The following is a 13839-nucleotide window of genomic DNA, read 5'->3' on the forward strand; positions in this document are numbered from 1 at the left end:
TACATCTTCCAAAATACGGGTTTTGTCTAATTTCTTTTTTTAAAAACGTAATTTCTGTCTGATTCTAAAATTCTTGTCATTGAAGAATTAGGAGTTGTAAGCAGTAGTGTAATATTTGTTCTTATCTGCCTGTCATATACATCCTCACTTGCTTTGAGTTAATTTGTCACATATTTCATAATTACCATTAACCATATGAAATCTTCTCTAAATGAAATGCATTGCCAACATGGTTATTTGCAGTTATTCAGTTTCAATTAAGCAGATCTTTTTAATAAACCTGAAACCCTCTTTTGATCTATTTCCAGTTTCAGGAGCTGCCTTCTAGCTTCATCATATTGGATTTTGGGTTCTAGCTCATTAGTTTTAAGCAAAAATTTTGGCCAAATATCCTTAAAAGTATTGCAAAGTTCACATAGGTTGATTTAATTTCTATTTTTTGTATGTGTTAAATGGCATTCTTGAACTATTACTTTATTTCCCCACCCCTTTCCTATATTCATCAGTAAAAATATTTCCCAACTCAATTCATTCTTTGCACTAGTTACAAGAAAGGGTTTAGTTTCCATATGTGCCCACACAAGTTATGGTATTATTTTCTTCCATGGAAAATGGTTTTGTTTCTCAAAGAGCTTTTAGTGTGTAGTGTAACTGTTCACATGCAGCATCTTTTGGGAAATGAAAGGCAGGAGGTTTTCTTGGCTTTATGTATTTCTGTTATCCCTACACAAGATTTTGTGTGTAGCGTAACTGTTCACATGCAGCATCTTTTGGGAAATGAAAGGCAGGAGGTTTTCATGGCTTTATGTATTTCTGTTATCCCTACACAAGACCGTGCAATGGCTTTTCACCATCCTAAGGAGGTAAAACTTGCTGTCCTTGTGGCTGTGGTCTCAGATAAAGTATTGCCCCCTGCCCTGCCCCACCGTTCATGTGACAGAGGAGGCAGAGAAGGGGATGGATGTCTGGACCCTGCTAATCCCAGTGAGGGGACACACGGTCTCAAAGTACCATGATTGTCTTTCAGTCCTGCACCATGTCTCATTTCTGTTCTTTGTCCTGTTATTAAGCTTGTTGCATTGATGGCTTTTGTTGGTATCTCACTTGAAGTGGGACAAGTCCAGGTGGAGGGCACCTCCCAGTGCCTGTGCTCTGGGAGAGGAGCTGGATGTCTGACTCCTGCCAGCCTAAGGAATGGCTCTGTGTGCTCCTGGCTCTTTCAAAAGAGTTTATTTCTGATAAACTTTCTCAGAGACAAATTATATTTTGTTTAATATTGATTTATGTTTCTTTAATAGATGCAGTTTGCATGCCACTGCATGGTTTGTGCTTCTTTAAAGATTGGACTGGAATTTGCGCTGGCTCAGTTATTAAATGCTAAAAAGTGCATACAAAGTGCATACAGTGCCTTTGAATTCTGAAGTACAATTGTTTATATTTTGTAACATTTGGGAAATCTTCCTCTGCCAGATAAGGTAACATCAAAGTCTTGGTAGTTTATTTTACAAGGATATTTTGGAGTCTTTCTAATCTTCTTGCATGATTGCTTATCTTCTCCACTGCAACTTGTTGAATGAAAGGATAATCTTCCTTTTGGATTAGTTCAGGAATTTTAGACCAAGAAGTCCACAGTGTTTTATATATGAGACTATTTTATTGTTGCCCATAGTGCTTCTACTAAAATTCAATGTTACTAAGGACACACTAAATCAGTTTTTCATTCTGCTTAGTTGGTAGCATTAACTGAAAGTCCCTTAAAAGGGTCAGTAAGTGAAATCAACATAAATATATATCATAAATTTTCTGCCTTTCTTCTAGAAATCAAGGTACATGCAAAAAATGCCCAGAAATTACAGTGAATCAGTTGCAATATGTTTTCTGAGATTATTGTGGTTATCTGGGCAGAGATATCCATTAAGAAATGTGCAGAAATGTGTGAAAACCTAAATCAAAACTTCAGTCATACATATTCTGACTACAGTAACTAAAAGATGGTTCAAACCAAGCTTGTTATTCAGGGTTATGTTATTACTCTGAAATTAAAATGCCTGGAAATGTAATTTACAAAATAAAAAAAAATTAGTAGTGATATTAAACAAGAGCCTCGGGCTTTAAAAACCTTCAAATTTTCACATTTGCAATCCAGTCTTGAGATGTGGCAACAATACCTGAACATGTCTAAAATGGATTTACAGATTCCTCTAGATATACTAGATATATGTTTTATTCTATCAGTGTTTTCAAGGAACTGTTAACAATATAGTGTAGTCAAGTTCCTTAATTTAAGATGGATACATGCAGAAAAAAAGCTCATGGGGAAAAGCCACTGAAGAATTCTCTTCAACAAAATCACCAATTGCTTACACTTTTAAAGCTAGAAATCTCACAACTGAACCTTTAAGACTAGTAATTGTAGGTATGTGTTTTGCTCATGAAAATAACCAATTGGCAAGCACATTCATAAAGACAATATGTGCAATTCGATTCGCAATTATACATTTTGTTTTATTGGCAAACATTCCTTCTCTAGTTTGAAACAAAGAAGAAAATGTGATGAGTATCTTTCAGGAGTGACACTAAATATTACACATAAATGCTTTTTAGCAAATCTACCCCAAGCAAGTCTAATAGAAACCGCTGATTTTCATAAAAGGAAATAACATTTGGTTAAAGTTTAATGTTAAGGCAATGAACTGTCACAAAGTATAAGGCTTGAACAGACTGAGAAGGGATGACAGCAACGCCTGTTTCAGACCCAAATGCTGCTAAAATGCCATGGTAACACTCATGCATTATTTATTTCCATGACTAAATATAAGCATTACTTTTGCTATCCCAAACTGAACCACAGCTGGGAATTAGAGTTTGCTTTCAATAAAGCTCATCAGTCTTACCGATTTATCAATCTTACCAGGCAGACTTTTCAATTAACCAAGTAGTTTTTCGATCCCCTCGTGGCAGCCCAGTCGTGCCATGGGGGACACAAACTGCCCCCAGGAGCTCCCACCAGCCACTAGTAGATCCACACCTTGCATGAGATAAAGAGCCTGTATTTTCATCAAGTGACAAATGCATTATTGGCCCTAAGTGTAGCAGCAGGACGTTAAGAAAAGAAGGAACAAGCTGCCAGAAAAATGTCTTAGATGGTGACCCCTATCCAGATCGAAGCGATTGCTCTACAAGGAAGCTGGCAAAAAATAGGTTGATGGCCAACTGAATTGCCCTGGCAGCCTCTATTAGTGCCCCCACCTTCTGTATTAAAGTTTTAGATCTTATGTGCAATCCTGCAGTTAAAGGTTAATTGTAGACAATTACTTGACATCTTAAGTTTGCAGCATGTGTCAGGATGGAGACCACACACAAACCTCCCAAGAGAAAAGAGAAAGACCAACGTGTCCATTAGTGCAAACTGGTATCATGCAGCTGAAGGCAATGAAATTCTGCCAGTTTAGATTTACTAAGACTCCAAGCAAAAGTTCATAATAAAGTTACAATGAGGAGACACCAGTTTCTCCAGAAAAAAACTCAAAACTACTGTTACTGATAGAGAGTGAAGCAGAGGCCTTAGAATTACTCATCCGTCATTCAAGGAACGAGGCCCTGGAACAGCCATCGCCTGAGCACACAGCAAACATTATTACATGAGTAAGACCATTAATTTATAACGTCACTATGGAATTGCTTTAAATTATGTTCACAGTTAAGGCTGTTGATGAGTCAGGGCTGTAGCATTTTAGTGCTCATGGACAAAAATTATCAAGAAGGGATTTGCAGGAGAGAAATGAATCCTTCCCCACATCTCACCCAGGCGAAGGCCAGGGTCCCCAGCAGAAGCAGCAAAAGAACAAGAGGACAGTGGCACCTACTTTAAGGACAACTAAGCTTCCTGGTCAGGCTTGTGCTACTCCACTGCCAGGAGCCCCAGAGACGTAGACATCTCTGGAGCAGGTTTGCTCCTTGCCCTGTTGATTGCACTTTATGGCGCTGCCTGAACCTCCCAAGTCCATAGTGGGGTGGGGAAATTCTGAATGCTCCTCCTGTACATTGCAAAAGCTTCCTTCAAAATGTAATAAAGAGGCTCTCAGAGGAACCAGAGGTAGGCATCCAAACCCCACTGAAAATTTATTAAGAGTTGGGCTTCCTTAATCTCTTCTGAAAAGCCCAATGCACACAAGTGATTTCTGAAGCATGAAAGCGGTGCCCAGAAGTTCTGCAATAGTGCCAGGAGCAGAGTATACTGCCAGTTTTTCACTCCTGCTTCGAGCTCTGGCAATCAAAAGGGACAGGTAATGTTGTTACAGCAAGATTAGTTACAATTTTAAAATGACTTTCCCCTCCATTCTTTAGGCCATAGTTTGTTTTGAAAGAGAAGCATCTTTGAGCTTGAGTGTATAAATTCATAAGGACTCACCCCGAATGACCACAATTTGAATTTCAATGCTTTAAGACAGATGGCAAGTTTAGTTGGTTCATAAATTGTACATGGAATCCTTCTATCCAATTTCCTGTTGTTTACTAAAATGTATGGAGAAAGATCAATGCAAAGCCAAGTAGATAATTATCAGGACGGTTGATCGTTGGCTGAGGCACAAAGCAGCAGAGAACTGCACGCACCCCAACTACCCAGGCTGTACAGCAATTCACATCAATTCATCTTTCAAAGGAAAAATCAGTATAATCTATTTAAAAGAAAATTAATTGTGGTTTGGATTTGTATGTATGTCAAAAAATGATGAAAACTGAAAAAAATGGTGCAAAGTGCACAGAAGACAAAGACTTCTCTATGTAAAGATATTATAAAGTTTTAATACAATGATGGAAGTTTCAACAAATGGTTTGTTGAGGGTTATAGAGTACTCAGGTTGTGCAGTGTTTTAGTAACTCTTCAGCACTGCAGGATCTAGTGACTTAGACCCTTTTAGCTTAGTCTTTTTACCACCCAAATGCACATATTATTAATATCCATTTAAGATTTTTAATGTGTTGTAAACTACTTATTGAAAGATTGTTAAAATGAAGTGAGATAAATGAGTCTGGCCACAAATAATGACAAAGTTAAATTTGAATTAATCTAACATTCAAATATCAGTAAGGAAACAGGCGCTGCTGACAGGACTTGTTAATGTTGGGCAGTGCATGTTTCTCAAGTTGTCTTTGTTGGTTTTGTTTATGAATGAGTGCTCTTTGTATATTTATGCCCGTGCTTTTCTCCTCCTCTGTGTTCCTGCTAATCAGTGTGTATATCCACCATTTAGGACAACTGATGAGTCCCCAGAGCCAGCTGAGCCTTGGCAAGCAAAGTCACCTGTGTTAATGAATACTCATTTGAAATAATTTACATGAGAGATGCAATTTACAATATTTTCTGTGTAAATTGCATGAAAATCAAGGATAATTGGGCGTTAAGTCATTCTTCTCAGTTCCTCAGGGAAGTAGCTGCATGAGAAAGGTCTGTAAATTCCACCCAATACAGCCAGATGTTCAATTTATGGCAGCTTTGTTAGAAAACTTGTTAAACTTTGGGAAACAGTAAACAAATAGTTTTAGTACCTTTAGATACATTCTGCAGTCAAGAACCCTGACTTTTCTAGTTTCTTTTGAGTGACCTGACATGAAATTGAAATTAACCCTTTGGCAAACTTTTCCTGTTTTAGACAATCGATGCCTGTGCTGGAATCTGCTCCTCAAAATACTGAGCAGCAGCAATATTTACAGCCCTCAGGATGTGTAAGCACGTGGTATAAATTCTTGTGCTATTTCTGACCAAGACCCTGGGAAATCTGAGAAATCATTTGGCCTTTGAGAATCCTTTCCCAATTGTATACCAAAATTGCTGGTGCAGTTTAGCAAGAGACCAGGAAGGACTGTGGCTGAACCCAGAAAAATCCCCTTAAATCTTCAGTAAGACTTTAACTTCATCACCAGTGCAAATGCAATTAACGAATGGTGTCTCACAAAGTCACAAGTGACTCAGTTTAAGGCACCTGCAGTTGCTGGGCAGTTAGCAGAAGTTTAAAAATCTATATTCTACACAAAGCCATTTGATATGTGGTGTTCTGGAGTCATGAAAATAGCTCTGATCACTTCTTGAACAGAGGGCCTGTCATTTGCTTTTTACCTCTGAAAGTGTTCCTAATGTTTTTATTTCAATACTGAAATACAAATTCCTGATTTGTTTGTGTGCCGTAAAAAGAATGACGTACTGTCCTGGTATCTGTCTTACTTGCGTTAGTCTTTGTTTTATAATGCCTGTTTTGAATTTCCACCTTCAAAGTTAGCAAAGAACATCTGTAAATTTGGGCTGCCTTTTCAAAAAAGTGGCATGCAGGTTTTCACATGTGAACTGAATGTTTCCAACTGTGTGTGCAGGAGGGTGATTGATGCAATCTTTTGTCTCAGCTCTAGTTAAGGACAGTCAGAAAGTACATCTTTTTTGTTGCTATCTTTTCTGAGACTTTCGTGTGATTCAGTCATCATTCTTTCCTAGTAATGTGTCTTGCTTCTAAAGGGAAATAACTTGCCTTTTAGTGCATTACAAAGCCCAACTCTTCTTGCACCACCTCCGTGCAAAGGGATTGATATGTTGGGAAAATGATAGGGAGGACAAAACCCACCCTTCACGCCTTCCCCGTTTAATAGCTCCAGGGTGCAGGGTTTTGGGAGAGCTTTGGCTTTTCCTACCTGGAAGTGGTGCTGCGATGGGGAATGGTGTTTGTTTTCGTGTTCATTCAGTTTATTCAGGTGCCCAGTTCTGGTAAATGCTCACGCAAATTTAAACCTCCCAACTGCACAATGAAATGTTAGAAACCAGCCCCTAAATCTACTGATTGCATAAGGCAACACATAATATCAAACTCCACATTGTAAACTGACACTATTGGATATCTTTTCCAAATGCCATCTGCAAGTACTATAATTAGAATATATACTTTTTTCTAACTCATTGAACAGCAACAAAAAAGATCAAAAAAACTTCTAGGCGTAAATTTTCAGTAGACATGCAGCAATAAATGCTTAAATATGCCCTGAGTCAAGACAAGAATTTGTCTTGTAGACATATTGTTAACACAGACATCAAATCAGTTTGGCGTTGGCTCCGTAATGAGTATTTAGAGCAAAACAACAGAAATAAATTTTGCTGGAATCAATTAGTATTGGAATATTTATAAATCTTGAACATTATATCTATAAGTATTAGGCACTGAAATCTAATTTAGAAATAACTCATTTAAAATAGTGATGTAATGTAAAGGAGCTTCTATTTGTGCTTTCAAGTGAAACCCTTAACATTTGTATTTCAAATGAAACTTAGCTGATGCCTTTCTTGCAATGTGATAATAGTAAATTATTTATTTAAATACACTATAATACCAAACAGCATCCTGTTACAGCACTGATGAGGCATACTGCAGCCTGAGTGCTAGTAGTAACCCCAAACCCTCTTCCTAGACAAGGTTACCAGAGACAAGGTTTAGGTTCCTACAGAATGTCCTTCTTAAAAATTGCAGTTACCATTAAATGTAGGCCCTGGCTTGTTTCCCTGGGTACCATTGTACTTTCCCAGTCAAGGTTGTTTCTGAGCATACAATAGGCAAAAGGTCCATTTATGATATGATTTCTATACCTTTCCTGCTAAATCTCAGCTTGATGTTGGCAGTTGGAGCCTTCAGCTACCTTTTAGCAGGCGTGTCTTCACTGGCTTGGAAAGCACTGCCTTATCCCAGAAGATACTGACTTTACCATCAGTGGTGGTAGGTCTTGTTTTGAAAGATCTCTTGGAGGAATTATTCAATGTGCTGTGGGGTGTAGTTAGTCCAGCCCTAGTGACAACCGTGTACGTCGTGCAGTGAAATCCACCTACACCAGCAACACAGCGAACTCCAAACACCCCGACAAATGTGAACGAGCCTTTCCTGTGCACGTGGTGTAAATCTGAGTTCAGCTCTTGCTGGGGTCTGAGTCTTTGGCGCTGCTGCATTGCCTACTCATGGCTCCAGACAGACAGTCGCAGATTTTGGGCCCTACTCTGAGATTAATGTTCTTGTGCTGGCTCAGACGGGAAATATCAGACAGTCAGACAGAGGAACTGCAATTGCACAGACTCTGTCACTCCAGCTCTGCCTGAGCCAAAGATCAGAGCAACCTACCGGTCCCAGAGCCGCGCTTTGATACACTGCAGACTCTGATAAATTACCTATAGGAAAAGGGAGGATGGATGGTGACCCTGTGACCCGCCGCTCGGTCCCGCTTAATCCTTCCAGTGTGTTCCGTGGATTCAGGAAGGTCCCTTGATGTATGTCTTCAGGAGAGCGAGGATGAAAAAGTTGCTTAAATGCTTGTAACCGTCACAGAAATACAAAGCAAGCAAAATGAATGTTGGGCTCTTCAATAGCTAATGTTACCCTGGATTCACATTGCTTGCAGATTTAGTCAGCATATATTTATTTCTATCTTAACATTCACTGCGTTGACAGTAATTTTGTTAGGGACAAAATATTACAATCAGAACCAGGGTTTCCAGTGAAAGGAAGCATTTCATTTGCTGCTTCCCCCTTCCCCCAGTATCTTCTCTGCCTCTCACCACCTTGGTCTGCATGAAGCAAAATTATTTGAATGAATTGTGCAGAGGCAAGGTAATTCCAGTGCCTGGTACTGCAATATTACTGTGCAAAATGACATGTTAGCCTGGTTAATAGATTATTTATTTTCATTAAATATTGATTATCAGTGGCTGATGCTGGCAGGCACTTTCCTGCTTACTGTGCAAGTAGCTATATACTTACATTCTGTTAGGGTAGGGATTTTTTTTAAGTTAACTGTTCAGTCTCATGAATTTGCATGTCTTGGCACTGACTGACACCTGCATAGTAATTCTGCCAATAAGTTATGTGTGCGTTGCACTAATGCAATTTTATACCTAATGTATTCAAAAATCCCTGGAGCAAATGAGGATGTTTTAAGCACGGGTCCTGCCCTCATTTCACCAGGTAACCTACCTCTAAAGGCTGGCCCAGATTTTGTGAAGGTTTCCTAAATCCTGTGACCCAGCACACTACTCCTCGGCCTGACGCCGGGCAGTGTGGCCGTTTCACAGGCAGCCTCACTGGCGTTGTTAGAAACACACACAGAAGATGATGTAACAGCAGAGAAAGGCATCTGAGAAATCTTCATTTCCGCAGAATTCATTCAATCAAAATCAATTAGCACACTGCTATGTAAATGGTGAAGGAAGAGAATTTCTGAGCAGCTTTATACCAGCGTATGGTTTTCCATTAGCACCAGAGGTAGAACAAGCCACAATTACAAGGCAAAACTAATCAAATCCCTGCATTGTGAAAGAAGTAAATTAAAAATAAGCTTCTCTCTTTCTTTTTCCAAAATTAAATATGGCTGGCCTAATGATCCAAGACAGTACTGCAAGTTTGGCTTTGCAAAAAGGAGAATAAGGGATTTCAAGGTTTACAATAGCATAGGGACACCCCCCCACACACACACTTTTTAATAAAGAATGACATTCTCTTATTTTTTGCTCATTATCTGTTGCATTTCCTTGCAGCTAAACAGAGTCCAAATTCAGAATTTCCATTGCAAAAATCAGAATGAAATGTCAAAAATTTATCTCACACCTAAACAAAATTAGACATAGGAATGCCAAAAAGCTTTCCCTGGAGATACTGTGTTTGAAATACTGCATTCCAGTAACCTCAAAGTACTTGATAAGGTCAGAACACTTCATTGTGACGTTATCATTTCTGAACTACTCTGCAAAATCAAAACAATAGTGAAAAAATGTTGTCATCTTGACCTTATGAAAACAAAATGTTATGGGAGCTTTTCATAACAAAATATTGATGCATGTTATACATTTCCAGAAAATCATTGCAGGGTGATCAAACGAGAAACTTTTTTTGTTAGGAAATGCTTGACTAGTACCAGCTCCATCTGTTCAAGGAAAGAGCTTCCACAGGAAATAGTGCTTCCTTAAAATGGCCTCTGCGGCTTTTTCATGCTTTAACTTGGTAAGTCCTGGAGATGTTTGTCAAATTTTGCCTTTAGACTGTGATGAAATACTATCATGAACATAGGGGATGACATGCAACAAATATAATAAGGTGAATGTAACTTGTTTTTAAAATGTCAGTATGGCATTTTGAAAAAAAACCTGATACTTTCATTTTCAGTTATAAGGCATAACAGTGATTTCTGTTTCCAGAGCCCTAAAAGCAAACGAGCTCATTGTAGGGCAATACAATGATAGTTATTATGAGATTAGAATATAACAATAATCCACTTAAATTATTAACAGCAGGCTAGTACTTCAAAGTGACCCTTGACTCTTATCTTCGTAAGAAATAATAGCAAAACCATTGTCATTAAAGGGAAAAGAATTTGCATTTCAATGAAAGCTTATTAAAAAGGTTTTATACAGTTTTGGATATAGATAAACATGTGCAGCATTTCCTTATGGGGAGTGCAAATGGTCAATAGACCCCTGGGGAAATGAAAGGAGGACTCCTGTCAAAACAATGAGAGCGCACATTTGCATCGGTATTGAAAACCTGGTAAACAAGGTGTTTTTTTTTCTAATGATAGTATTGGGTTGAAAACCTGAACAATGAGATTTTCTGGCACATTCTTGGAACATATTGCACACATGGGAATTAAAATGCATTTTCTCTTTGAACCGTAGCATGTGTAAGGGATTTATGTTGTTCAAAGTAAAAACGTAAGTGGACACTAATATCCTAATTCATCAAAGAATAAGCACAGGCTTAAATCCACCTTTACTTAGCAAAGCTCTTAGGAATGTGTTTACCTGCAAGAATATACTAGTGGCTAATGAAATCAGCGCTATGTGTTTACAGGTACTGGAAGGGATTAGAAGAAACGTCTAAACTTGTTGAAAAGACATCTAAAGTGGCTCTGTAATTTGTTTCCTGCTACAAATGTCTTTGAAACCAAAATAAGCGCTCTCTGGTTTGTGGTTTGTTTGGGGATTTTTTTTTTGTTGATGTTGTTGGGTTTTTTCCTGGGTTTAGAATATACGTGATGCTTCCAGCATTAGCATTTTTATGGTGCTTGAGATTGTGAAATGTGTTTCCGTGCTGAATGCACACTTCTGTAGAAGATGACTCAGGCTGGATGCCTTAACTTTTCCAGCTCTTGAGTGGCAGTGAAATCTGACAAATGGTACTATGGAGCTGGTATTAATGGGTTCTTGGGTCGGTACAATATATTTAGCAAAAATACATTACTTGGCAATTTTGCAGTGAGGAACTCATGCTTTGTAATGTGCAACTTCTCTTTTGTTTTAGGGTCATATTATCCGAGTGGAAGGACTTGTCTCAGAATATTCTTCTCATTTCTGGCGTATTTTGGTATACACGGGTATGGAAGTTTTTGTTGTTTCTAGCTGTTCTGTTCTATGCATTCTGTAAAATAGCACAGTGAAAAGGAGAGGGAAGTGTAAAGTAATAAAATAGACTGAGGCAAGGACTGCAGACTTGTCTCCTTCATCCTAAGTGAATTAGCCCTTCAGCTAGAGAGTCTTACACTCTATCTCTGTAATCCACTCCATCAATTAATATTTCGTAAAGCCTTGCGAAGCATAATCACCTCTTCAAGCAAGAACTGAAAGCACCACGCTGTTACCACAGCAGAGCAGCAACCATCATTTCTGGCTGCTCCTAAAACGAAGGAGCGACATATTTAAACCAGAAAGGGGCCAGTTTCGTCGCAGGTGAGTTTTGTAGTCATTGGCCAACTAAAATAAAAGTGGGCATCACTTCCACGTCACCCTGCAGATAGAGCTGCAAGGGGCCCTGTCTCTGCTCTGCCTTCCTCCTTGCTACCCCGTTTGTAATTACTGTGGCACAATAATTCTCAAAGTCATCTATCTGGCTGACCTCCTCCTCAGACTGCCTATATTTGTAGTGCTATTAAAAGAAGTTATGAAGAGATGAGCGGTCCCTCTTTCCAGGACATAGTATTTATAGTGTACCACTAACAGGTAACCCCTGGGGAGCCACTGGAGCCCCTCTCCTGGGCTCGATGCGTTCTTGGCAATATTTGCACGTTCTTGGAAAAGGAGAACTCCGGGGACGCAGAAGGCAACCCCGGGGCCCGGTGCCAGGCAGAGTCTTTCCTTACGGCAACCGCACGTTGCCTCCAACCCGCAGCATGTGCTGGTGTGACATTTCCACCCCACGAAGTGCAGGGTAGGACAGCAGCTCAGGTTACCGGCCTTCAGGAGGAGACTCTGGAGCTGCGCCACTTGGCAGGCTTTAGAATCAGAGAATCACAGAATGGTTTGGGTTGGAAGGGACCTCAAAGATCATCCAGTTCCAACCCCCTGCCCTGGGCAGGGACACCTCTCACTAGAGCAGGTTGCTCAAAGCCCCATCCAGCCTGGCCTTGAACACTTCCAGGGATGGGGCATCCACAACCTCCCTGGGCAACCTGTTCCAGTGCCTCACCACCCTCATAGTAAAAAATTTCTTTCTGATATCTAATCTGAATCTTTTTTCTTGCAATTTAAAACCGTTTCCCCTTGTCCTATCATTACCCTTCCTGGCAAAGAGTCCCTCCCCAGCTCTTCTATAGGCACCCTTCAGATATTGAAAGGCCGCTATAAGGTCTCCCCGGAGCCTTCTCTTCTCCAGGCTGAACAATCCCAGCTCCCTCAGCCTGTCTCCATAGGAGAGGTGCTCCATCCCTCTGATCATCTCTTTCCGGCATCATAAAGACTTTCTGGGAAACCCACTTTTCCTGGGGAAAACCACAGCTCAGAGCCCCGTGGCCTCAGCAGGTTGGGGAGGGACTGATGGTTCCCAGCTGGCCCACCTGCACCTGGAGGACAACCCTTGGTCCAGAGGGCTCCCCGAAGAGCCGCTGATGGTGGGGACCGGGGGGACCCCTCAGCCTTTGGCTCCTCAAAACTGACTTTGTGGAGCGAGGAGCGGCAGCCCCGCGGGAGGACGCGGGGGGGAAGGAGGGGGAACGGGCAGGAGAGGCTCCCCCGGGCGGTGCGGGGGTGCGGGAGGGCGGGCGCTGCCGGCGGCCCGTCCCACGGCCCGGCCCGCCGCGGGGCCGGGGAGCATCCGCGGGGCGGTGCGGAGCGGGGCGCGGCTGCGGAGGCTGCTGAGCGCCATGCGGGCTGGCTGAGCGGCGCCGGCCGCCTCCAACTTTCCCGGGAGAAGAAGAAGGATGGCCTCCAATTTCAACGACATCGTGAAGCAGGGCTACGTGCGCATCCGGAGCCGGCGGCTGGGGGTGAGTGCTGGTCCCCGCCCGGGCTCCCCGAGCCCACCTGCCTTCGGGATTTTTTTTTTTCCCTTTTTTTTTTTTTTTCCTCTTCCTTTCCTTTGTCCTCCCTCTTTTTGCAAACTGAGCTCAGCGGGTGTCTCCGCAGGGGAGACGCGAAAGGAAAAAATTGGGGGAAGGGGGAAAACAATAAAGGCACTTAAATGTGCACATATGCATATATATATAAGCATTATATATGTGCGTGTGTGTGTGTATATATATATTTTTTTTTTTTTTTAGCATATATATATATTATTTTTTTTCTCTCTCCCACTGGGAGGTGGGGATGCTCCCTGCCGGGAAGGCTGTGCTGCCCCCACCTCCCGGCTCTGCCCTTCATCCGGAGCGCCCGGAGCCGGGGCAGCCGCCGCCAAGTTTGGGCCGGAGCTGGACGACAGCTACGGGGGGCTCCGAGCCCCGGCGGGGAAGGGGGTGGCCGGGAGGACGGCAGGGGCTGGGGGTGTTAGTGCCCTCGGGGCTGGGGGTGCGGGGGGACCCGGGGCAGGGCTGAGGGCTGGGAGCGCTCCGGAGCGG

General features: G+C 41.6%; 1 protein-coding gene across 3 annotated transcripts in view; it reads left to right on the forward strand.

The window, feature by feature from the left end:
• Positions 1–13091: 13091 nt before the first annotated feature.
• The window catches only part of DOK5 (docking protein 5), a 44872-nt gene continuing 44124 nt past the window's right edge, over positions 13092–13839 (forward strand). For all 3 annotated transcript variants that reach the window (XM_014943865.1, XM_014943867.1, XM_014943866.1), the window contains exon 1: positions 13092–13272. In XM_014943865.1, the coding sequence (XP_014799351.1) occupies positions 13207–13272 (66 nt within the window). In that variant the 5' untranslated portion in view covers positions 13092–13206. The remainder of the gene's footprint in view (positions 13273–13839) is intronic.

Source organism: Calidris pugnax, unplaced genomic scaffold (assembly GCF_001431845.1).
Source record: "Calidris pugnax isolate Ruff unplaced genomic scaffold, ASM143184v1 scaffold118, whole genome shotgun sequence".
Classification (NCBI taxonomy): Eukaryota; Metazoa; Chordata; class Aves; order Charadriiformes; family Scolopacidae; genus Calidris; species Calidris pugnax.